Below are 27,327 nucleotides of genomic sequence, written 5' to 3'. Positions count from 1 at the left end.
CCGAGTTGGCTATTTGGGGATTCTTCGCGTTGTTGCTCCTCACTCTAACTGGCAGAGTTGGCTGTCAGGGGTCTTTTCGCATTTATTTTTAGTTATTTGTTTTATTATTTTCGAGTTTAATTTTTGAGCTTTGGTAAATACCAACCCATTCCGGGTTGGTATTTTCAGCAGCTTCTTGGGCATTAAGTCGGTTGCCCACGCGCATAGCCGCCAATTGCTCGCGTTCTCTGTCTCCCTAGAGGCAGTACCATGTGCGGACTTATTCTCTGTATACAGGGTGTATCAGTACAGCGGTTACAAACTTTCAGGAGAGATAGAGTACACCTAGATGATAGGAAATCACATAGCAATGCATGGTCGGAAACGCTTTCCTGGCGCGGTAGTGACGACACAAAACACAAGAAAAGAAGAACACGAACAGGGTGAGAAAACATGTTTATTATTCTTAATACAGCAAAAATGCTGGGACGTCTTTGGCTGGTGTATGTGATACGTCAAGGCACTGGTGTACGAAACTCTCGTTAACAGTGCTGAAAAACTTGGTGCACGCATCGTGGCAGCTGCTGGGGAAGTCCGGGACATGCCTGGTATTTTCGACAACGTTAGATCTTCAATGCGTCAGAGATGTGAGGCCTGCATCACGGCCCTGGGTCGTAATTTCGAACAACTTCTTTGATTTTTGCTGTACTAAGAATAATAAACATGTTTTCTCACCCTGTTCATGTCCTTCCTTTCTTGTGTTTTGTGTCGTCACTACCGCGCCAGGAAAAGCGTTTCCGACCATGCATTGCTAGGATCGGTTTGTTTGTTTTGTTAAGTTACACTTGGCTGATCTGCTTGGGAGAATACTTTCCATGAAAACTTTTTCATGCCTAAATATTACGTAAGATAGGGAAGAGGGGATCAAAGAAAATATTACGGTTTCTTACACAGGGGTGGGTGGTGATATAGGAATATAATAATCTGCTTTGGGTTAATTCCTATAGACACCTAACCAGGTATCTGTAGGAATTTTAGAAAAATCGAAGATGAGATAAATTAATGTTACATTCACAGAATTATCATGTAAAATTAACAGATGTAACGACAGAATTACTTCTACTTTAACCTATAAAAGGTTTAGTGAGAGTTGTGCTTGATATTTCAGTAGGCTATAATGAGGATGGTGTAGATGCGTTAGAGGTTTAAACTTAATTTGTCATAATTGCCTGAAACTTTTTGATAGTTTTCACATTTCATAGTGAGAGAAATATTTAAATTTTAGAAACTCTGTTTTTCACAGAAATATTTTTTCCCTTTGAAATGTAGACATTTCGATTGTTTTCTAGAAACGATTGGAAAAATAATATCTAGAATGTTTGATATGGATATACTATAGTAACCGAATTGGCGTTTCACTACATATCGTATTAACTCGTGTATTGCATATTGGACGAGGTGTGACTTTAAAGATCAAAATAAAAAAAATTAGAATTGTATTAATAAATCTATTTCGTTTAATCACAAATAAAATATTATCAAATTCACGTATTACTTTAGCAGTTTCTCCGCGTCTCTCACGCTAATATATTTAGTATATTTATTGTGTTTAGTAATAGTTTTATTACATCTAATTTTTAACTTGAAGCAGATATTTCTCTGAAATAGTTAACTACACCAATTAAAAAATTTACAATAATATATGGGCCATGCAGGGGCGGAATTACAATGGCGCAAAGTGGTCCAGGCGCAAACTCCATGATCATAATAATTGTTTTCATGGGTCAGATGATTTTTTTTGTTTTTTTACACAAGGGCTAAAAGCCTTTGTATGGAATGCAAGTCTCGTCCTCTGCAGCGGAGTTAGGGTTGGGAGGAAAGAACCCCATTAGAATTTCGGTCTATGATTCAAAGTTAAATCGTTCTGCTTCTCAAAATTTATTTTATATTTAATTAAATGATTTCCCCAGTATTGAAAAAATAAAGGTAAAACACAAGCGTTAAATGAAATAAAGATACTATAATATAATTGCTGCGAGTAGTATCATTTATTTCTCCATTAAGAATTTTTAAAATTTATGAAATTATAAGGAATTTTTTGAATAATCAGACAATAAAAATTTATGCCAATGAGTTTTTCTCATTAAAAAACAAATTTTTTCTTTTGATTTTATTCTTATCAAATTGTCTGCCAGATTTCAAAAATAGAGATTGACGTCAAAATAAACATTATTCATTCCACTTTCTGGTACTCGTATTTCGCTCATTTTTCTCGAGGCAATTTTATTCTGCAATCGAGAAGGAATATAATAATCCGCTTCGGGTTTTATCTTAATATTATTTTCTGCAATGATATCATCTTTCAATATTTTTACGACTATTTTCACAGTCGTCATTTTCTTCACAAATAAACCTTTCATTCCTATGCATCCAGAAGAACTGCAAAATGTGTTTTGCTTTTTGAATATTCCTACGGGAGATTTCACAATCCATTTAATTACTACTCTTATTAAATCTTTAAAGGTTCGACTTGTGTACTGGTGTAATCGAAGAATTCACACTCAACAACCTTTTTAAAAAACCAGTAATAGTAATTGAAAACAAACGTTTTCGACCGTTAACTTACTCTTCCTCAGGTTCTAAATATTGAGATTCGTTACAAGTTCAAAACTCTTTCATAACGTATTCAAATTTTCGAATATAACAGTTGCGCGTTCGTGTTGCCATGGTATCATACGTGTTGTTGACATACGTAATACGTGTGGCGCAAAAACACAATGTAATTACATTCCACATATAAACGAAGGGATAGGGATGTACAGTACTGTACATTAAATAGAGCTACGGGGAACATCTCCTTCATAACAAAACTTCCAAGCTTGAGAAATGTTACACGCATCTTTAGAATTGATGCAGATTGTGCGCAGTCCAGCTTTGTATATTTCCAGAGTTTCCAGGGATCGCAGATGGTCCAATCGGTGGGAGAGTTTAATCAATTCCGCGTTTTGCAGATCAGCACTTATGCCCGGGATTGAGGCATACGCGGAGAGGGCAGTGGTGCCTCTGTTTCGGTCAATATCATACTTATGCTCGCGTAGACGTTTGTCCAGAGACCGTTTTGTTGAACCGATGTATGCAAGCTCTTTTTGAAATCTGCCATCCCATAATGGAACAGAGTATACCTCCGGTGCCATTCTTTTATCTACATTGTCCTTGGAATTGCGCATGAGGTCATATATAGTGTTACGCCTCTTGTAAGCGATCTTTTTGTTGGTGTATGCGGCAATTTCCCTGTAAATGGAGTCTAGGTGTTTATTATATTCAACCACAACAAGTGATTGAGTGGTATTGTAGTCGTTAGTGCGTGTGTTGGTGTTGTCAGTACGATGCAATTGTGTATAATATGCAGACGCAAGGTTATGAACAATGTACGGCTATAGCCGTGTCTTGTGGCTATGTTCTGGATGCGCTCTAATTCAGATATGGTGTCCTCGATTCTGGAGTGGTGCGTGAACGCTCTTTTCGTAAGGGCCCGGAAGGCAGCTACCTTGTAAGAGAAGGGGTCCTCTGAAACGGCAGGGATGAATAAAGGAGTGTACCATAGTTTGTAATGGACCTTAGTGGATATTGTGTTGCCATCTATTTGCATATGGATGTCTAAGAAGTTTGCATTTGAGTTGCTTATTTGGTCAAGCTTGATGTGGAGTCCATATGAGTTGTCGTTCATTGCATCGATAAACCTGTTTATATTGGGCTTAGTTATCCATAAGATAAAGATATTATCGACGTACCTCCTATAAATATGTATATCTGAATTAAAGAGGGGTATGATTCTTTGTTCCAGCTTTCTAATGACCAACTCGCATAAATCGCCCGACAGCGGGCTGCCCATCGGAACACCACGTTTCTGAAGATATGTTTTGTCGTCGAAAACGTTTGTTTTCAATTACTATTACTGGTTTTTTAAAAAGGTTGTTAAGTGTGAATTCTTCGATTACACCAGTACACAAGTCGAACCTTTAATAGAAGCTATGCCGGCTAAGTTATACAAAAAAATGGTTCTAGCCCTAACTAGGGCTAGGGCTACGGCTAAGCTGAGATTCCTTACGATGTGCAAGAACGAAGGGTTGTTCCCCATGTCCATTCAACGTATACGCCTTCCAGCTGGATGTGAGTCGTTGTTACCTAAGCTTAGAATATTATTCTAAAAACTTTAAATTAAAATCCAAAAGAAGAATCCAAAATCCAAAGAAGACAAAAAAAGAACAGATCGTTCTTTTTTTGTCTTCTTAACTCACTCGAAGTCGGATTTTAAAGAGTAGCTTTTTACTTGGATTTTAAATTAAAGTTTTTAGAATTGAAATTTTACCGATCCCATTGGTTTTTTAAATTTTTTTATTAGAATATTATGTTTAAGAAAGGCGATACGCTCAACGCGCAAGACTGTATTCTCTAAGCTCAATAGTGTAATCAACGTGGAAAATCAACTACACAACCAAGATTCTGAATTACTACAGGAGTTCCATACGAGGATTGTTACTTTCCAATGTAGGCTTTAAAGAGACCTCTCCAGACGTTATCAAAAGAAATTCCAGTGGATTCTTAACAAACAAAGACCGCGTGGATCATTACAACATTCATCCTTGATATGCTGGGACAACATTTCACCACCTGATTTCCTCCTCCGTTCTTTAACGCATGGTCCTATGTGTGCACCACTTGGTCCTTGCATACGACCGGAAAAGGTCATGCCTGACGTCGAAAACCTCATTTCTGGAATGAATGACGTACACAAGGAATATTATAGATGGAAATCTGCCTTCAAGATAATAGCTGCTAACAATTAGAAACAAAAGGATACGATGTGGAAACAGGTTACCAAATCCAAAAAATGGTTAAAAGACCATAACATAATCGTCCTCAAGGCGGACAAAAGCAAGGCTCTCGTGTTATTGAAGAAAGAAGCATACACTTCCATGATGCAAACATACATCAACGACATAGAATGTGAACGCATCGATGATGGATTTGTCAACAAGCTACAAGCACGTGTGAAAAGATTTACACAAACTTGTTTAGCAAGAGAGCTGAACCTTAACAGGGCAGTGGTACCTTCCCCTGATACCCCCAGGCTATTCGCGTTCGCTAAACTCACAAAGATACGCCATCCTTAAGACCGGTCCTTGACAAGGCAAGATACCCCACTAGAGAGCTGGATGCGGCGGTGCACAGGCACATAATTCACGACTTAAACAATTATCCCTGGACAGTCAAGAACCCACAAAAATTATTAGTTTTCAATTACTATTACTGGTTTTTTAAAAAGGTCGTTGAGTGTGAATTCTTATTAAATCTTTGTCGGCATTATAACTTATGGGAAGTACTACTCCAGTAACGAAGCAATCTTCTTTTGCAGTTATTTCACAAATGAATTTTATGTTACTATTCATCATCATTTCGGTTTGTTCCAAATGAATTCGATTCAAATACAAAAATAACGAGTCCAAATTCTCCTCAGTTCTCTTTGTTACTATTTTGCAGAGAGTCTTCGGAATTTCTGTTAAATTACCGGGACAATAATGTGTTATAGCTTGTACTTCTTCTCTTGTCAGAACACTGTCGATTATTCTAGGGAAGAGTTGTTTTTTCAGGTACACTGGATCCATGGTAAGAAAGCGAATTTTCGGTAGATAAGGAAGAATAATTGATCGAAGAGATTTTCTTGCCGTAACTCTATTAATGGCCCACTTGTGAACGATCCAGAAAATATTTTCTTTTTCTAATGTTTTATATATTGGTCGAGAAACGAGTCTAAGAATTGTACTTTCTTTACATCGCAAGTACTCGTTGTTACAAAGGAATATTTCCTTCCAATCATTATCAAATTTTTGCCAGCACATCAATTGTATAAGACATTCACCGTAGTCGCATGCAAAATCATAAATAAAACAAACATTCTTGCAGGTGATTTCTCTACCAATATGATGAATGCAATGTTCTTTAAGACCTTTAAATTCATACGTTAAATTGATGAGGTAAACATTCATCGCATTTTCCAAGAAAACAAATTCTGTTGCAGCACGTTCTATAAACCTAATAGTGTATGAAATACGAATTGAATATTATGTCGTGTGCCTTGTACTAATGCAATTGAATGCGAATTAAAATTTACATAATAAATCATATTATCGAAAATAATGTTTATTACAGATTACTCACTCGATAATTTGCGACATAATGTTGTAGGGAATTGGAAGGTGAAGAGTGATATTGCCTGTTGTTGAGATTTGCTGCATCATGGCATTCAGTCGATCGCTGCTTTTACATAAAAATTTTCGAAGTATAAAAGTATCTCGGTCTTCCTGTAATCGTTCGTGACAGATAATTTTCACAATTTCCATTTCATAAATTAATTTTGATAATACAAAGCTCGAAAAGAAATTCTTCAAAACAATGCGTTCTTTATTAAATTAGTTTCTAATGTTTCTTCGTAATTATGCGCTCTTAATGATCGTTGAAAGTATTTAAAATATAACTGAAGAAAAAAAAAAACTTTAAAATTAATAGAACAATATTATTTCAATGTTACGAGAATTGTATTTATTGAAAACATAAGCTATTAATTGATCTTTTACGATTTAAAAGTTTTCATACGAAGTGTTGAACGAAAATACTAAGACTATTCAACATCCTTGCATTCAGTCTTTTACTCTGGTCCATACATTAGTCAAAACTCATTTCAAACTTCCGTTCACTCTACAATAAATAGTTTATTTTCTTACCTCGTTTTACATTTCTGTCTTTCAAACCCTTAAATTAAGAGTAAACTTAGATTCCATTTTGTTTCTAGGCAAAAAAATGGTACGATTAGTTTAACTATTCCAGAGATTCTGAAGATGTTTTCCACATATTTAATTTTATAAACCCTTAAAATTTCTTTAAATTAAATTAAGAGCACCATCTTAAAACTAAGTAGTAAATTCTTCCTAAATTTTTACCATTAGCAATCCTGATCCCCGATATCGTATTTATTTATATATCACGGCATCCTAATTCATGTATTTTCTGATCGTTTCATTAATTCACATTTATCTTAATAATAATTATAAATAAATCAATTATTGCTACAAATAAAATATTCAAATCTACATAAGATAACACATTACAAAATATCAAGACGATGTAATGTTTTTGATTTATATCAAAAACATTACATAATATTTTATTTATAGCAATAAATGTTTTATTTACAGTAATAATCAGAATAAATGTAAAACTTAATGTAACAATAAATAAAAATATGTAAATTAATACTCAATGTAAATACCGCAGTAGATACGTAGTAGGTAGAGTCTATCTGATCCATCAGAATTAAACGAAGAAATCAGAATTAACACTTTGGAGTGTTAATTCCACTTAAAAAGAAGAGTTTTTCATGAAATTTTATTTGCAATATTTCACTGAATTATATTAAAGGTTAGATTTGTTTAAATCAAAATTGCTGACGTCTTTATATAGTTAAATTTAACGTTTTACTTCGATTTACATAAAAATTGTTAAATCTTTTTTCTTAGGATAAAACTTGAAGCAGATTATTATATTCCTTCTCAATTGTAGAATGAAATTGCCTCGGGAAAAATGAGCGAAATACCAGAAAGTGGTATGAATCTTTATTTTTGAAATCCGGCAAACAATTTGATATGAAAATCAAACGAAAAATTCGTTTTTTAATGAGAAAAACGCTGGCATAAATTTTTATTGTCTGATTATTCAAAACATTTCTTATAATTTCATAAATTCTTAATGAAAATTTCTTCGTTTATTTTCCATTAAGTCTGACCTCACTCGAAATGTGATACGTGATTCCCTCTATTTCTTTACCCCGCGACTTTTAATCACTAAAATTTAATAGCACCATTGCATCTATACAGATAAAGATGGTGGTCCCGTTTAATGAATCCACTGAAATAGCTGGAAAAACAAGTTTTCTGAAAAAATATAATTAAACCAAAAATATTAGACTATAAGTACTTCATTTCTTCAATGGTATATTTTATACGGAATACGGCCTTTTTCGGCTTGCAAGTGCCAAAAGAAAGGCAACTTCATATTAGAAAACTGTATAAAAATAGATAAATATACCCACTTTATCCAATGTATTTTATGGAGTCATTCATTCCTTCTACTATGGCAAACAATCCCGAGTATTGGTTATAAGGCACTTTGCCATGGATGATACGAAATATTCGTAGGAAACATTACGGAATCGAAAACATCAATCTCAGTTATGTTCTGCGCTTACACTTCTGTTTTTAGTTTTATGAGAAGTGAGAGTCAATCTGATGACGAATCTAAGAAACGAATGTTTTCATGAAATGTTTTTTAACAGAAGAAATGCTTTAGTGAAATACGTACACTTTTACATTTCCTTTCTCGTATTCTCTGGTTCCAAACCATTAATGTAATATTCATGTATCCAGAACTTGCGAAATGGCAACAGTTTCGAGGTGAAGCTCTATTTTGTAGTGTGGAGATTGGACTAGTAGCAAATTTGTTGGCCGGATAACTGGCATATGGTTTGATGTCATATACATTGTTATTAATTATTATCGAAGGTGAATTTTCTCAACTTCAGCACGAACTGGCCTAAATTAGAATTAACGAAGCCGAATTAAAATCTAAATTAAACGAGTTAAATATGAAATTCAGTTTCCATTCTTAATTACGTATTTAAGCATCACTTCCGTAACAAGTTTTTGTTATTATTCTTATGTTTTTGTAAACACTAACGGACTTATTTGGATTAGTGGTCATTTCCGTTTTCGTTTGCATTATCTTTGTTCTCTTTCGCATTTATGGTAAAAATATAACATATTACGATTACTTTATCAGCCTATTATAAAATTATAACTTTTTTGTAAGAGAAACGATGAAGTAAGAACTATTAAAATTATAATAGGGTATGCATTTATCTTTAATGACGTATTTTCTAGATGAAAAATGCGATTCAAGACATCCGACTATTTGAAAAATCTTTAAAACTCCAATAAAAAATAAAAATAGATGTCCTTTTAAATTCTTATTTTATTTCTAGATTTTTAAATGATTTTTCAATGTGTTTTTTCCAGATTGATTTTCTTGATTTTATGAAGAGGTTTGGTAAAGTTTTTTGAGTATGTCAATAGGCGGTTACGGTTAACAAGAAAATTCTCTTAAAAATATTTAATCTATAAATAGAAAATAAATGATGACGACTATGATATCAATTAATTAAACGTCCACATTCGATCACAATGTAAAAACAGGCGATTACTTATCGATTCTTTCAACTATGTTTGGAAATATCTTAAGGACAAGGCCGACCACATGTTTGCTGATTAAAAAAATATTGGATAGATTAAATTTAATCAAAAAACTGATAACTACATAATGGTTTTACTATATCCGTTAATTTTCGTCCGATGGCGATAATTATGTTTAATTAATTTTCTGAAGACAAAGTCCTTTCCGGAACATGGGACCACCATTTTTAAGTTCCAAACATTACACTTTTGGCGACTGACCTTTCCTTTTAGGCTACTGGCCGCCAAACAGTCCTTTAAAAACACAAACATATATCCAATTAAAAATATTAACATTTGTAAAGAAGCAGGAACTGGTAAAGTACGGACGTCTTCTATTCTCCATCATGCCTTCTTGGGGTTGGTTCGGCTTTTATCTACAACGAAATAGGCGCTGGTAAAATGTAGATGAGGAAAGCTACCCCCTGGCGACGATATTTTAAAATTATATTCGTTAATTTTCGTCCGATGGCGATAATTATGTTTAATTAATTTTCTGAAGACAAAGTCCTTTCCGGAACATGGGACCACCATTTTTTAAGTTCCAAACATTACACTTTTGGCGACTGACCTTTCCTTTTAGGCTACTGGCCGCCAAACAGTCCTTTAAAAACACAAACATATATCCAATTAAAAATATTAACATTTGTAAAGAAGCAGGAACTGGTAAAGTACGGACGTCTTCTATTCTCCATCATGCCTTCTTGGGGTTGGTTCGGCTTTTATCTACAACGAAATAGGCGCTGGTAAAATGTAGATGAGGAAAGCTACCCCCTGGCGACGATATTTTAAAATTATATTCGTTAATTTTCGTCCGATGGCGATAATTATGTTTAATTAATTTTCTGAAGACAAAGTCCTTTCCGGAACATGGGACCACCATTTTTAAGTTCCAAACATTACACTTTTGGCGACTGACCTTTCCTTTTAGGCTACTGGCCGCCAAACAGTCCTTTAAAAACACAAACATATATCCAATTAAAAATATTAACATTTGTAAAGAAGCAGGAACTGGTAAAGTACGGACGTCTTCTATTCTCCATCATGCCTTCTTGGGGTTGGTTCGGCTTTTATCTACAACGAAATAGGCGCTGGTAAAATGTAGATGAGGAAAGCTACCCCCTGGCGACGATATTTTAAAATTATATTCGTTAATTTTCGTCCGATGGCGATAATTATGTTTAATTAATTTTCTGAAGACAAAGTCCTTTCCGGAACATGGGACCACCATTTTTAAGTTCCAAACATTACACTTTTGGCGACTGACCTTTCCTTTTAGGCTACTGGCCGCCAAACAGTCCTTTAAAAACACAAACATATATCCAATTAAAAATATTAACATTTGTAAAGAAGCAGGAACTGGTAAAGTACGGACGTCTTCTATTCTCCATCATGCCTTCTTGGGGTTGGTTCGGCTTTTATCTACAACGAAATAGGCGCTGGTAAAATGTAGATGAGGAAAGCTACCCCCTGGCGACGATATTTTAAAATTATATTCGTTAATTTTCGTCCGATGGCGATAATTATGTTTAATTAATTTTCTGAAGACAAAGTCCTTTCCGGAACATGGGACCACCATTTTTAAGTTCCAAACATTACACTTTTGGCGACTGACCTTTCCTTTTAGGCTACTGGCCGCCAAACAGTCCTTTAAAAACACAAACATATATCCAATTAAAAATATTAACATTTGTAAAGAAGCAGGAACTGGTAAAGTACGGACGTCTTCTATTCTCCATCATGCCTTCTTGGGGTTGGTTCGGCTTTTATCTACAACGAAATAGGCGCTGGTAAAATGTAGATGAGGAAAGCTACCCCCTGGCGACGATATTTTAAAATTATATTCGTTAATTTTCGTCCGATGGCGATAATTATGTTTAATTAATTTTCTGAAGACAAAGTCCTTTCCGGAACATGGGACCACCATTTTTAAGTTCCAAACATTACACTTTTGGCGACTGACCTTTCCTTTTAGGCTACTGGCCGCCAAACAGTCCTTTAAAAACACAAACATATATCCAATTAAAAATATTAACATTTGTAAAGAAGCAGGAACTGGTAAAGTACGGACGTCTTCTATTCTCCATCATGCCTTCTTGGGGTTGGTTCTTGGGGTGGGGTTTTACTATATGTTACTAATTCAACTATAACATTGTTATTTAAAGAACATAATAATTTTATTGATATACACTCCTCCAGAACAACTAAAAATTATAAACAAAATATTTGATCAATGTGAACAATGGAAACATATTTCTCCTTATATTATAATCATAGGCGATATGTATGCTAGAATAGCTCAACAAATGGATACGTTATATTACGGATCCAACTCATTAATCTACAATACCCGAGAATCCAAAGATAAAAAATATAATAAACTCGGAATGCAACTGCTTAAATATACTCATCAATTACAATTATATATTAATATTATGAATGGAAGGTTAAGATTTGATTATCCTTCTGAATTTACATGTATAAATTACAATGGATGTTCGGTAATAGATTTAAATATTTGTTCAGAACTCATGTCGGATCTGTGTGTATCTGTTCAGGTTTTGAACTGTGATATGTTTGATCATTTTCCGATTTGTACCTCTTTTGAGATTTCAACTAAAACTGCCTATGAGAAAAAATTTATACTTTATCAAATAGTTCATTATAATTATCAAGATTTATTTTCACAAATTAGTGATTATATCAAAACTACATTAAATAACGAATTATATAATGAAAACGGAAAATATTTACAACTGGTAAATATAGTTAATCAATTTATAAAAATTCGAACTTTAAAACAACAACAAATCTCTACGTTCAAAAAACTCTGGTATGACTTCCATTGCTACACTGCGAAAAGAAAGAAGAATAAAGCCTTGCACCAATTTAGACAAACTCATTCAAATAAAACATTTATGAATTATAAAAAATTAAAAACAATTTATTTTAATTTATTAAAAGCAAAAAAAAATTGACTCAGGGCCAATCGACTCAGGATCAAAACTCAATATTGAAATCGACTTATCATTCCTGGTATTGTCAGATTTTAAAAATTCCTTCTGATTCCAGATTCATTATAACTGATATAAATATGGATATTAAACGGTTATTCTTACAACTTTGTCTTAATAAATATTCCTTATTAGTTAATAATCCATATATACATTTTTCCAATCAAAAGTGCTATTGGTGTAAATCAGAAAATTTTTCTATATTTCATCTGTCGAAAGACTGTACAGCTTTATATCGTCAGAAATACCAAATAACAGAAATACTTGGCATGAACCATGATTTAAATTATCTGTTAAGAATTGGAGATTTATCAAAAAGTAATATGTATAAACTAAATAACTTTTTCACCCAGATTACCAATATATTTAATAATGATGTTATTAATTAATATTTAGTTAATGATATTCAACTATAACTTCTTTTATGTATAATTTTTTCTATCTCTGTTAAAATTATATGTTATATTAAAATAACATATGATGTATAACAAGCTATTACGGATTTTTTTTTCATGTGTAAAATAACCCCCTGTAACAAGGTCTTTTTCGTTAGTACAATAAAGCATTGATTGATTGATTGATTGATTGATTGATTGATAATTAAAAATATAAAAATTTTCAAAACAAAATATCGTAGCAGATTGCTTAACTTCTCTTTGTAGGACTTTTGTATATACAACGTATCTAAACGCAACTCTGTACTTTAGGTAATAATGCATACTTAATTTACCATAATATAAAAACATATAATTTATAAATTGCCATTTCAATTTTTATTTTAAAATCAGTTTCAAAATAATAAAATCTATAGCTTTACACATGATACCTTTTTTATTTGTAAAAAGTGTTGAAAGCAATAGTACATTAGAAATAGTATTTGAAAATATGTACAGGTAACCCCCGTATAACACGGGAGTTACGTTCAAAAAAATTGCCGTGTTATGCGAATCCGTGTTATACGAAACAAAGAACTAGTGCGAAAGGGGGGGGTTAAGTTTCAAGAATTAAAAAAACATGCTGTTAAATCCTCCTTTAAATCGGATTTATTATTCACAAGTCGAAAGGCAAATACAAAATTACTAATAAAAATAACAATATACTGAATATTATACTGTAAAAATATAAAATAATTTATATTATTAATTTAAATTAATTTAAATACTTGCTAGGGGCGCCCCTAGTGGCCATTTTTGGCATACATTGATAGAATCCGGTTTTTCAGCTTTATAAAGTACATTTTTTTTCATGGGTAAAATGCTTATTTATTATTTTACCAGAGGATTATTCATCCTATATGATGATCTCAGCATGAGCATCATCAATTAGTAACAGTTTTTATTACATTTCATGTTGTACGAGGGTTTTATTTAATTCCCGAACCGTGTTAGAAAGAACCCGTGCTATAAAAGCACCGTGTTATACGGGGGATGTTACCAATTCTCGAACCGTGTTAGAGCGAATCCGTACTGTAGAAGTACCGTGTTATACGGGGATTACCTGTAATAAAATAATATGAAGATCACAAAAAACGAAAATTTCATTTTTTCCAAATATGAAGAGAAAAATAATTACAAGTATCTCTAGTACAAAACGGTTCGAAGATTGGGGATAACCCTCGAACAATACGACTTCCGGTTTCGCTCTAACACGGTTTGGGAAATTCTCCGTGCAAAATTTCACAATTTTTAAGTGTAAACTCCGTTATTTGATTTTTTTTTTTTTTGTTAAGATAAGCTTGGCGCTTCCCACGTGTAACAAAAAGAACAGTTTTTTAATATTTATGTTTCCAATATCAGTAGACTATATATTGTTCTATCAGAGACAGTACATGTAGCATATATAATTAAAATACGAGTTATATATAATGTATATTACAGTGACCTGAGGTGACATTTGATCATAGTGTGAGGTCGAGACTTCCTCCGACAGGAACTGGCTGTCTAATGAAGCCAATAAATCGGTGACTTAGTTCGTAAAGAAGACCGAGGCGGTAAAGGAACGGGGTGTGAAACGATTTAATTGTCGCCTTTCCGGACCAAATAGACACGTCCCCGATCGTAGATCGTGAAAAGTGGGAGAGAGATCGACCGACGGGGGGAGTTCGACGGTCATCTTACACGGAGTTCAAAGCGGGAATTTGCCGACCCTTTTTCGGAGGAGGAGATGGTTGGGACTGATTGGACTCAGCTACGTCTTCTCCGAGTCAAAAAAGCTCATTAGACCGAAATTTACGAGACCGTCACTCGGGGAAGGGCGCGACCCAACTTCGGAGAGGAGCGGCCCTGACGGGGGTGTTCGGTGACCCCGCCGCCCGAATCGCAACCCTGGCAACAGACCAGGGACCAATAGAGCTACAGAGGACCACTGTTAGGACTAAGCAAAACTTCATAATTTTGGTTAAAAATGATATAAATGCCCGGGATCCCAAGGACACAAAAAGGTTGAGATATTGAGTTCGAATGTCGAGTTACGATGGCGATTTGCTCGCCACTTCCAGGGCTGGAAAATATGTTCGATATTCTTGCATTTATATTATTTGTTATCTAAGCGACTAGTAAAACTCGATATAGGGATTTGTCGAGTAGGTGTAATATTTCTAACATTTTTGCTTTTTTCAATAAATGAATTATAAAAAATAATACTTAAACCACCACAAAGCTGTTAAGATCATAAATGCGAGAATACCGAATATATTCGTACACTTTAAAGTGGCCAGAAAAATCATCTTAGTAACACGACATTTATACTTTCACCACAATAAACGCTCTTGTCGTGAACGTTCGAAGTTTGTTTTTCGTCATTGTTGTACTTCTGTTTTTGTTGAACGGATGATTTACTCAAGAAAAGTTTATAGTTTCTCAGTATAGTAAGCTTAATTCCGACAATACAACAGGAGTTTAATAATATTAATATGAATGACGATAAGTGATGATTGGTAACTTAACTAGATTGCGGCCGGATGGCCGAGCGGTCAAGGTTAGCAGCCTGTCGCCCTGGGGGACCCGGGATCGAATCCGGACGGGTCGAAAAATTCCCAGGAAATTTTCGGGGGTGGTCTGTCCGGATATGTCGGTCCCCGTCCCTCACCACCCGGTCGCCCCATTGTGGGCCTGACCGAACCCATAATGGGCTTGCTATAAGAGGCCCTCTTAGTGCCCACTGGGCGGAAAGAGTTAAAAAAAAAAAAAAAAAAAACCTAACCAGATTAGTGTTCTGTAACAGATGAAGAGTATTGTTCGGTTTTTTACAACCTGCCTTTTCCCCAATCTTATGTTCAGCGTCTTTATGCGACGCCTACGATCAAAGTTCGTCCTCTGAAAGAGTATTTAAACTGATTGTTTATTTTAAAATATTTTGTACGTCATTAATTATTTCAGAATGTTGAAGACGGGATTGTACGTTTTCGTAATGTTGGTTATGGACGATACCGTCAGTTTTTAGAGGCAAATGTAATTGATGTCTTACTTGAATGTAGAATTTGATTGTGGCAATGCCTTTATGTACGTGGCAGAATTAACACGTCTTTAACAGCTATTTTTATTTAACATACATACGCTTATCTAATCAAAGTGTTGGTGAATTTGCTATTTATGTGCTGGAGTGATTTTCGATATAGGCCTATATACTTAGTTTAATTACGATAGTTGTGAAATTTAACGTTACCGCTAACGTGATATTGTATTCTTTGCTTAAAAGGATATTTTAAAACTTTACATTTTGTACAAACGTCTAAAGCCTGGAACCTGAGCGATCAATAGATCTAAATTTTGCCGATCCGGCAAACAGCGCCAATAGCCGGAACTCGATTTGTGGTATTTTCTGGTCGTAATTACAAATTATCAATGCTTTATTCGTATTTGCCATTAGTTAAAAATGAAAATAAGCTAAATTTTTAAATAGACACCTTACTTATGAATAAATGGTTTTTCCATTAAAAATTAATACAGTAATGCTAGGAAGAGAATGAACTAACTCGTAAGGTTATAAGGTGGAATTATAAATAAAATAAAAGACGACTTAGAAGTTGATACTTTCTCACTCTGAGGTGCTTTTTGGAAAACTTTTCTGGCTACGAACTTCTACAATTCAAAGTTATGTCGGATCTGTAAACAAGAAATCATAATACAGTGAAACCTCCATTAAGCAAAACTGCGTTATGCAACGGATACCTGTACTGTAATTCTGTGACACATAAAAATTAAAGTGATGCGCTACAATATTGCATACAAAAACGTTAATAAAAACTTACACTAATAAATATTACAACTCAAAAAATCAGGAGAGTCAAGTCAATTACAATAAACGATATTTACAGATTAATGCTTTTTCTATGGGAAAAATCCTTCTCTAAGAATACGCGAAAAACTGAGTAGATAGAACTGATCAGGTTTTAGCGTACGAATCTGATTTAATTCTTCCATTAACCTTGGGATCAGGGTTTTGAAAATTGATTTCGATAATTTTCTACGAATTTTTAAAGTTGTAGAAAATAAACAGATTTTATTTTAAAAATTCTGAACAAAACGATTAATAAAAGAATTAAATCAAATCTTTACGTTTTATCTATCGATACTTCCATTTTGGATAATTTTTCAGAAGAATTTTCCCGTAGAAAAACAAATTTTTAATGCCATGTGCTGCTGATCGCATGCATAGACAAAAAAATTACAATCAGCTCTAATGAATGCAGATTTTCTTGATATAAATACAATACAAATGAAATACGTAATCTTGTAAAAATATTTTAAAAATTATACTCAACTCAAAAATTATGTGTGACATTTTGTGTAGAAGACTGTAAACACGCTTCGTTCTTAGGCCTATCACTGACACTTCTGAATTTCATTAGACCTTCAAATATTGAATGTAGAGAACTGGCCACCTGGAAATATCAAATATTTAAAATTTTCATACAAATGCATTTTACATATATTTTCTAATATTTCTACTTACTTTAATTGGAAAGTTTTTATTTATGTAGAAAAATCCACCTATGGTAATTCTCAATGACATCTTCCCGAATCTTTTCATAAAATTTAAAATCTATTGTACGAAAATTCTCAGTGTAATCAAAATTAACGATGTGAATACAAAAAAGACAAACATTTAAATATTCTTACTTTCAACTTATTTTGTAGATTAATATTTGTACTTGAAAACCGTCTTATTTCTTGAAATGAATCATGCATCTGTTTTGAAAAATTTAGAAAAGATATTATTATGCAGTATTTAACTACATATTATACAATACTACTTAAAATCTTACCGTTACTGTAAATGACGAGTAGAGAAAACTTATTACAATGCACGTAACCGCAAAAAAAATTGACAAATACAGAATGAGAAATTTGTTTGTTAAACTCATATCAATAAAGATCAATTGATAGCAACAAAGACATGTCACAAATAACAGGTTAAAGTATAAAATTACAATAATATCTTCAAAGATGTTGTTGAGATGCTTAATGTATGCCCATAAATCCGAATGTTGATCAATTAATGATTCTATTTGTCGTTCAATGTTAAAATTTTCAATTTTTAACAAAGACAAATTTTCGGATAATCGCAAAAATCCTCTTTTTACAATTATTATAACACAAAGACAAATAACGCGAAAATGGAAAATTAATCCATTAAGATAAGAGACATAAATGCAAATCAACACAGAGCAGAGAACCATTTCGTATGTCAATTGATGTCTTTGGTCCAATCGATAACAAACAACCGCGTTCATTATTTGATAGCATATTATACAGCCGAATGAAAAAGATAAGGCGAAATGCCAAAGTTTCGTTACAATATTTTGTAATTTTTCCACTTCTAAATGATTTGATATTTTAATTTTAATCAACGAAGGACATTTCTTCCGTTTCGAGACACTGAAAATATATGCTACATTAAACGTTATTAACGTGAAAATTATTTCAATGAAAATTGAATCAGAACCCAAAAATTTAGGCGAATGTAAAAATAGAAATAATCCGTTAGATCCCGAAATCAAATCGTAAAACCCAAATGCAAAACATATCCACAGAAAAAATTCGATACAATTGAAATAAAAATGTTTGAGTGATTTACTCGGAAAAATAAATGAAGTTTGATACATGCACTGGCAAGGCCTAAATGGTTCATAACCGAAAACTAAAGCAGTGTTCAAACAAGGACTGAGAAAGCATTTCAGGCAAAATTCATTTGACGAGGAATAATCCATGTCCACCTTTAAAATATTTTAAATAGAATAATTTTAGTAAACTGAATTATTATAATTATATAAATCGTATTTTTTGATAAATTAAAAATTTCAATCTACTTAAAAAACTAATTACCACACCTATGGACACAAAGAATAAACAACAGATATATTATTACATACCGAATTAATGACTGTTATGGTAGAACTATGTAGTTGAAAGCTTTTATTTCAGGCTGTGATGTTAGATAATACTATAAGCTAGTCTTGGGTTTTGTTGATTTATTTAACCAATAATACGATCCACCAAATATTAAAATACGTTAGAAATAATTTTCTAATATTTGAAATTATGAGGAATCTTTAAAAGCGGAACTGTATGATTATGAGCCGCCGCAAACTACAAGAAGCGGTAGCTAGGTACGCTTGGTTGCGCTTCCAAGCCCCGCCTTTTTTCCCATGAGGCTATGAGCCATTTTTGCTAGGTAAGTTACGACGGCAAGAAGCAGCCGCAAACTACACAACGTTTGCTCGTGTAACATAGTCCACATGACGTGGATTCCAGATGTGGATTGGCTATAGAACAAAGATTTTGTTATAACCTATACTTGTAATCAGTCAGTTTTCGTCCCGAACTTTGGAACAGCATGGGAAAAATATGCCTGCTAATTAAGCCTAACTAGGCTTAAATGTATTTATAAATAACTATAAATAAAAGGTCACGGTGTTTTTCCTTTGCTCTAGCAAAGGAAAAACAACGTGAGCAAGAAGAGAGGGGCGGAGCCTTTGACGTCATCGGTTGTGCTAGGGCACGTTTGCTAGCATTTTGCTCTCACAAAGCGCTAGTTTGCGGCGGTATGATTACAACGAGGGGAGACGATGCACGTAGTAATTCTTGTATGAAATGATAAAGCAACGATTAAAGAAGATATTAAAACGCATTTGAAATAAATTTATAATATTTGAAAGACGATTTAATCTGAAGTGAACAGAGTGTTCAGAATTAGGCGGGCAGTCCCAAACTTTAATAAACGATCCCGATTTTCAAACTGTTTGAAATGACCGTCTTTTTAACTGTTTTGTAACATCAAAAATAACCAATTTTCTTCGTAGGAATCGCAAGAGAAATGTAAATTGCTTGTTGTTACACCGGAAAAATTGTAGTATCCAATTGTGTGAATCATTTATAAAAGAGAGTTGATGTTTACTAATTATCTCAATTAATAGAATTGACGGTTAAAACAAACAAAGCTGCATTCGACGTCATAATTATTCATTGTCGCCGTTGCTTAGATCATTTTGGGCGCGTCGTCTGGAAAAATCGCTTTAACTGAACTGGTAAGAGTGCCAATGACGTGGTCCTTTTCAAATGAAACGGCAATGTCATTGGTTTGCTTCTCCAGTTGTATTAAAGCCGCTTTGCCAGGCAACGTGCTTTTTGTAAACATTAGAATATGGATAAGTAAAAAGTTCATTGGTTGTTCGTAGCAACTGTCATGAATGACATCGGATAGATAGAAACCGAGGCCAAGGAAAAAGACAGGCCAGCGCGCGATTGTTTATCACATTATTGCTAAATGCCGCCATGTTTGAATTGTGTTTCTATTGAAACAGAAAGACGTCTGAAAGATATTTTAAAATTTTACAAACGTAAAAAACTGGAGTTTCAATATCGGATGACTTAAACGACTGATAATTTCTTGATGCGTATTTTATTCAATTACTATAAATATTTGGTACAATTATACCTCGGAATGAGTCGGTCGACTTAACCAGATCTGCAGACTATACTGACAGAAGTAAAAAAGTCAAAGATGCATTCCTCTACATCAGCGGTTCCCAACCAGTGGTCCGCAAGAGCTAAAATATGGTCCGCAAAAGATTTAAAACTTTTATTCATTTTCAATTATTATTCCCACATTGATACAAACTGAATTTAATTTTTACTAAAAATGTTATGTTTTCTATTATAATAGTACTGTTAAAGCATGTTACTCTTGAGTTTAACGATTACTTATGTTAAAAGTTTTGATTAAAGTTTATTTTTAGATTGTAACAGTTATTTTTCTTAAACCTTGTGGTCCCTGCTAACAACAATGAAATTAAAGTGGTCCCTGGTAAAAAAAAGCTAGGAACCGCTGCTCTACATGCTACCCTTTGCGAGAGATCGCAAAGGGTGGCATGTACAGTACAAGTATGGTTCCATTATGGTTTCTCGTAGAAACGGTCAACAATTCTGGGGTGTGGCAAATCCCTTATTTAGAGTTATCATCTTACCAAATATGAGAAAATTTTTGATAAAAAAAAGTTGAAATTTTATTCAAAATTTATTTGAATAATAAGTTCTGTTTTATATATAGCAGAGGAAACGTATGGCAATCGGTCAAAAATTTATTCCAAGATTTTTATATTTTTGGACTGAGAGCGCTTTGAAACGTCGAGAATTTTGCAAAAAATTCGGGTTTTTTTTTTCTGTGTATGGATGATTGTGCGTGTGGGGGGCACGATTTTGTTCATCCTCTTTGAAGATTAATATCTCCTGTGGTTTTTGTCGAATACTTTTGAAGTTTTGAAGGAAGGTTTGTTTATTAGGCGGATTCTTGCTGTTAAATTTTGGAGATTAAAGGTCTAAGGAGTAGGAAGTTAATGGGCTCGTGTGTATCTCGAGAGGGGTCGGACTTAATGAAGATTTTACTCGTTATTAGCGTTCGCAATTTTTTTATAAAACCCTACCCTGAAAATTAAGGTTTTCGCCATTTTATAATAGTTAAATATATAAAAAGTTTTTTTTATAAAATATGATAACAGATGGCGCCACAGAATTTAAAGTTGAGTAACTCCTTGCTTATCTATTTTATTTTTGCAATTGTTTAAATAAAATTATGACAGTTGTGCACGGTATAAGTCTAAGAAAATTTATCTTTAGCCTTCTGCCGATCCGCAAAATATTATTTCTGTTTTTTCTGATCTGGAGGTGTGAAAAGGTCGAATAATTCTGCTCTAGAAAAGCAGGGATCAAATCCGGATGGGTCGAAAAATTCCTAAAGTTTTTGACATCTGGAAAACGCTTGTCTGGCTATGTCGGGCCTCGATCCAGCTGCCAAATTTCAGACCTGGCCGAACCCATAATGGATTTGCTGAAAAGGCCTTCTTGGTGCTGGGCGGAAAGAGTTATAATTCAAAAACCGTACAATACTACTTTTTAAAACTATTTATTCGTCCATGATACTGAATTTACGCAATAACTTTAAATTATTATATAAGTTGATTAAATTTATTTCTAATTAAGCTATTAAACAAAGATTTTATACACATTAAAAACATATTAAACATTTGAATTATTTCTGCAATGTAATTGCAACTGTAACAGATTTCTCCGCTTTTCTTCAACTAATCGATCTCTCTTTGTATAGAGGTAATCATTGATATTTGGAATGTCACGGACAACACATGCAGCTAGAGCTGATCTAATTATGTTCATCTCTGATACTTTGCGCCATTGATTACTTTCATCGTCATAACATTCTACTTGAGAAATTGAAGTCCTTCCATTGAAACCTCCAATTACACATATGACACCATCAATTACTACGGTATCAAAATTACTTCTAGATGATAACATATGTGGTACATCACTCCAAACATTCCGGTGTAGATTGTATTTTTCGACTGTGTCTAGGCGAGTGTTACCGTTGAAACCACCCAATGCATAAATATATCCTTTGTATGCTACACAAGATACTCCACTTCTGCGAACGTTCATTGATTGAATGAGTGTCCATTGATTATTTTCAGGATTATAATATTCTGCCGATCTAAGCACTTCTGTTCCGGTAAATCCACCTGTTATATAAATACGATCATTTAAAGTAGTGGCACTCGCATCGCTTCTCTGTAAATTCATGGGTGCAATCATAGTCCATTGATTTCTATTACAATCATATTTTTCAACAGTATTTTTTCTAACTAAACCATCAAATCCTCCCATAGCATAAATGATGTTATCTAGAACCGCAACACTTACGTAACAGCGTTTATTATGCATTGGAGCTATTTCTTTCCAACTTTTATCAATTGCATTAAAGCAATTGCAATTATTAAATTGCTTTGTCCCATGAAAGCCACCTATTATGTAAATATAATGGTTTATAACTGCGCATTTGTGATAAGCTCTTGCAGACATCTGAAAGTTGTGCTCAGGCTGAATCCATCGATTGGCTCTAACATCATACATCTCCATGGCATTAGAAGTAGAACCATAATTCCACCCTCCTACGGCAAATATGATTTCGTGTGGCAATCTAGGACGAGCAAATTTAGGTATGATCATTTTGTAATACATGCTTTCGAGTATATTTATGCTATTTAGGAACCTTAATGTTTCGATAAGTAAAAAATAGCATCTATGGTTCTCTAAAATATAAGAATGGTTTATCACATTCTGAGTGAGAAATTCCATATTTAGTAACCCAATACGAAAGCATTTCAGCAATTGAAACATGTGAATTTTCCTCTGTGGTGGATTTATATCGATCCATTTTAATATCGTCGCCCAAACAAATTGTTCAGATTTAACATTAAGTCTATCATTTTTGAGAATTTCTATTAATTCTTTAACAGTGACGTCCATTATCTGTGCAGTTTTGGTAGCTATATCTTCGAAGTTTTTCAATAAATAGTCTTCGATTAATTTTTTAAATTTTGGGTAATGATACGTCTTTATGAATTTCCTTATTATAAGACAGTTTTTAATGTTCAACTCGAGTTCAAAAAATATTAAACAGTCTAACACCAATCCATCCACAAGATATTGTTCAGCGGCAATGAATACTTCTCGGGCGTTATCCCATTCCAATTTGGTGTGACCTTCATAAATATATTCGATGATTCTTTCTAAGGTATCTTTGTTGACATCATACATTAAAAAGGAATCTTTTTCTTTTCCATAAGTCGTAAACGTGAATAGGATTTCAAAATAATCAGAGTAAGCAGCTATTATACATTTGTGAATTTGGAACTGTCCACCATCATCAGTATTTAAAACAGCATCGCAAAGTAAACCTTTATGTCTTATTCTGCTCAGTACTTGTAAAGAGTGAGAACTTAAAGTTTGTTTTACTTTCATCATTATTTTTGAGAAGAATATTTTGTTTAACTCTGTCAATAAATTATCAAATTCACATTATCTAAATTGATTATTGGCATATATTGTTGGTGTCAAATTGTTGGTATCGAAATGTTGTAATCGTATAAAGAAAGCCCCATGAATTCCAAGAAACAAAATCCTTTTTTTTTTAAGCTTTGGTGAGACCGCAAACGCCATCTCCACGTAAACGAAAATTACGCTTTTTGCCACTTTATAGTAATTAATAATATTAAAAAATTTTAAAATAAAATCTCATTACAGATGGCGCTACACACAAGTTTGGCCGAGGAAAGTTACGCGACTCGTTGCTGGATTTTTTAATGAAAAGAACTAAATTTTAATTCATCTTTGTAATTTACAATAAAACACGAGACTTTTCTTATCATCAAATTTTATTTTCAATTCAAAATTTAAACTGTATACAAAGCGTAATGTTAAAATATCGGACACCATTTATATATTCGCTTAATTTTTTTCTAAACGTCTACATTGAGAAATGGGAATGCACCCTCCTCTACTTTCGGCATATTCCGATATACAAGCGCAAGCGGGTTTTTGTCGATAAGGATATCCAGTATAGGATTGTTTTGGCCCCGAACAAATAGTAAATCTGCCATTTAAATCCAGTTCCGTGTACGGTTGTTGACACACACCTAATAAAATTACAGTCACCATTTTAATATATGACTATAGTCCTCTCTGCGTAAGAATAGACACGAGTTAGCCTGAGCTGAAAGAATCTATGTCAGATGAAAGGGATGGAAGGTGACATTTGGAAATTGTCACAGTGATAAAATTTACAGAAAGAAAAGTAAAACAAAGATAAAATAAAAACCTTCCATCCCTTTTATTTACGTTTGTTTGCTTAGTTAAGTTACGGGAATGCAGCACTTAGGCGATCTGCCTAGGGAAAATGCCTTCCGGGAGATCTTTTTTAAGGGTAACTGACCCCTATTCGAGCGTGGAGAAAACCCGGAAAACCCCACGTAGCCAGCCCGTCCTGGCCAGGCGCGAACCCAGACCGAACTCCCAGTGTTCAGGAACGGAACCGCTTGGTCACTGGTGCCCGGCTCGGCCCTTAGGCCCGGCTCAGGCTAAATTGTGTCTAATCTTTGGCGGAGCGGACTATGTCAAGAGTTTAAACGTGTACTTACGGCTGCTGCATTGTTCTAGACGAATGCACCTTTTAGTTCTTTCATCTCGAATATAACCAGTTCGGCAGAAACATCCCGAACGTTCGACTTGCTGGTAACAAGGATCGTCCAGTGCATTCTCGCAGTAAGGTTCGCATCTGGCATCGTCAAATACCTCGTTTACTCCGCATCTTTGAGATTCTGATAGGAAAATGAAAAAAAATTAAATTTTAAATGGAATAAATAATAAAACAATAAAACTTACCGGCTCCGTCGATGGCTAAGACGAGGAAAAGTAGTAGAGTTCCGTAATTAACCAGCATCGTGTTTGTCGTAGCAATGCCAGGAAGCATAATTTATAGAAATATAATTGGTGTTACGAAAATAATTATAGGAAATTGCAGTTATAAAGAAAAATTATAGGAAATTCCAAAATAATATTAATTGAATCTTTTCTTGGAGATGATTGGGTAAACATTAATAATAAAACTTTTTATAAATATGGTAAAACTATTTTTACGATTCGTTATATTTTTAATATTATAATTTAATTTTTTTCATGAAATATCATACGAATGAGTGTTCCTTTTTTCGTACACTACGGTAACTGAAATAAAAGTATGCTCTGGTGTTAAATTTTATAACAATTTCTATAAAAATAAAGAAAAAATTCAATGTTTGAAGTAGTAAATATAAATAGAATATACAAACACACGTAAAGAATATATAATGTGGTAAAGTTTTTATTACTTACTATCCTACAAGCAGGAAAATATATTATTTTATACTTAAGAAAAGTTGTTCTATGAATACCTGTGGATATTATGGTATATGGACGAATGAACAATGATTGTCAACGACCTCGAAGCTTTATTATTTTGTTTTTCGAGTAATATACGCAGAAAAATATGCTATTTTTGCAAGCTTAAATACTTTAGAAATGTTTAATATTGCAATGGCGTAACTTATTTTGTAAGTTTTCACATTTAATTTTAAAGTTAAAGTTATATTTATCAAAATAGAAAATTTTAAGTAATTATTTGGAATATTTTCACAAATAAATTATATATTTTAACTTATATATTTCAGAGGAAACATAAAAATATGTATATAAAATGGCTTAAGACAATTGATCACGTATGTTTCAAGTGGAAGCAGGAAGTAAAATAAATTTGATCCTTATCTGGTGAGGAAAATTCTGTTTTAAGAAAACCCTTGTTAAACAATTATTGAACTGAAACGTAATTCCAGTATAATTACCTGGGCAAAGCCCAAGCTACTGGGGTTCAAGCTACAACGTTCGCACTTTTTGTCCGAGTTTTAAAAAAAATCCCACATTAGATTTTAATGATTTTTATGTCAAAATGCTCAGAACAACTCTGGCGTATGCATAAATTATATTTTGGAAAATATAATTAATTCTCAGATAAGATATATTCAAAAAACACTTAATTTTTGACTCTTGTTAAAGAGGTATTTTGACATTTTTGGGTGCTGTGTTTTGGAATATAAAGCCAGACAGTTGCTTCATATTTTTGCAAAGTTTGGTGAATTTCGGTTGAACTATAAAAAGTAATCCGAGTTCAAAATTTTCTTTGAACTCGGATAACTCGGATTTATGGTGCATTCTTACTTTATTACACAAGTCAGTAATTTAATTTAATTTTTTTATAACGTTTACTTATCATTAATTATTTAATTAAAATTATTAACTGAAAAATAATTAATGAAAGAATAATTTTAACAAATAAGAAGATACTTTGTAAGAAACTTCGAAAAACATGTTGCTGAAAATGTTTAAATAATTCCATGATACTCAGTTCAGTATAAATATATTTACTATAAAAAAGCCAATACAGTAAAACTTGTGTAAACCGGAATTGCACTGTACTGAATATTTTTCCCAGTTTGGCAGGTTCCCGTTTTATTCAGGCGCCATTTTTAATAAGTTACTGTACACGAATTTTTATAGTAAATACATGTTTTTTTCATTACAATATTAAATTCTGAAAAAATGATCTTCTTTACATAAAATAATTTGTACATAAAATATTTTAGTTTATTTTTAATAAATTACAAATTTTTTCTGTCGTCATTACCATCATTTACAGTAGCCTATTCCTAAATAATTTTCATAAACAGAACTTGAAAACTTAATAAATAAGGACCGCCGCGGAACTCTGCCACAAATGAGCTAAAATATAATTATTTATATGGAACTTATTACATAGAAAAATTAAAATAAGTGTAAGTAAAAATGCCAAAATTGGTGTAATCTGAGTTTTGCATTTGACAGTAATATCATTTTAAAGAAAATTAGTGAAATAAAAAATTCGGCGACTTTTTGCGACTTTGGATATCAGAAGGTTTTTTTTTGTGTAAGTACCTGCAATGAAGTTTTGAAGAAAAGCGATTAAGCGAGCTGAGGCAATTGTGTTTGTGTATTGGTAAATAAATATGTTGGGTTTCTTTATTTCTTTTGTAATCAGTATACTGTGTTGAATAAAATAGTTACGTGGCCCGC

The 27,327-nt window shown here is 33.2% G+C and overlaps 1 protein-coding gene, 1 long non-coding RNA gene and 1 pseudogene across 2 annotated transcripts; all 3 read right to left on the bottom strand.

Annotated features, from left to right (window-relative positions):
* Window positions 1–17,016: 17,016 nt before the first annotated feature.
* On the bottom strand, window positions 17,017–17,516 carry LOC136973666 (uncharacterized). The gene is made up of 3 exons (XR_010880531.1): window positions 17,455–17,516; window positions 17,288–17,377; window positions 17,017–17,216 (listed from the first exon to the last, which is right to left on the bottom strand). It is a non-coding gene; the product is annotated as an uncharacterized lncRNA (long non-coding RNA).
* Window positions 17,517–21,793: 4,277 nt separating this feature from the next.
* Window positions 21,794–23,719, bottom strand: LOC136973665 (kelch-like protein 10 pseudogene; annotated as a pseudogene).
* A 325-nt stretch (window positions 23,720–24,044) lies between these two features.
* On the bottom strand, window positions 24,045–25,153 carry LOC136973669 (venom serine protease inhibitor-like). Its single transcript, XM_067268407.1, has 3 exons — window positions 25,069–25,153; window positions 24,825–25,004; window positions 24,045–24,323 (listed from the first exon to the last, which is right to left on the bottom strand). The coding sequence occupies exons 1-3, from the start codon at window positions 25,124–25,126 to the stop codon at window positions 24,136–24,138; spliced, it is 426 nt and encodes a 141-aa protein (XP_067124508.1). The 5' UTR covers window positions 25,127–25,153; the 3' UTR covers window positions 24,045–24,135.
* Between the last annotated feature and the right edge of the window lie 2,174 nt (window positions 25,154–27,327).

This window comes from Centruroides vittatus, unplaced genomic scaffold (assembly GCF_030686945.1).
Source record: "Centruroides vittatus isolate TY-2023 unplaced genomic scaffold, ASM3068694v2 contig_3255, whole genome shotgun sequence".
NCBI lineage: Eukaryota > Metazoa > Arthropoda > Arachnida > Scorpiones > Buthidae > Centruroides > Centruroides vittatus.
Note: the sequence above shows the minus strand (reverse complement) of the source record. Positions and strands in the feature narration are given on the sequence as shown.

Bases quoted from the DNA above. Each gene is read 5' to 3' on its own strand.
- LOC136973669 (XM_067268407.1), bottom strand. From the start codon at position 25,126: ATGCTGGTTAATTACGGAACTCTACTACTTTTCCTCGTCTTAGCCATC. The intron at 25,005-25,068 runs GTAAGTTTTATT...TTTTCCTATCAG, and splicing joins CTTAGCCATCGACGGAGCCG to AATCTCAAAGATGCGGAGTA. The intron at 24,324-24,824 runs GTAAGTACACGT...TAATTTTATTAG, and splicing joins TCTAGAACAATGCAGCAGCC to GTGTGTGTCAACAACCGTAC.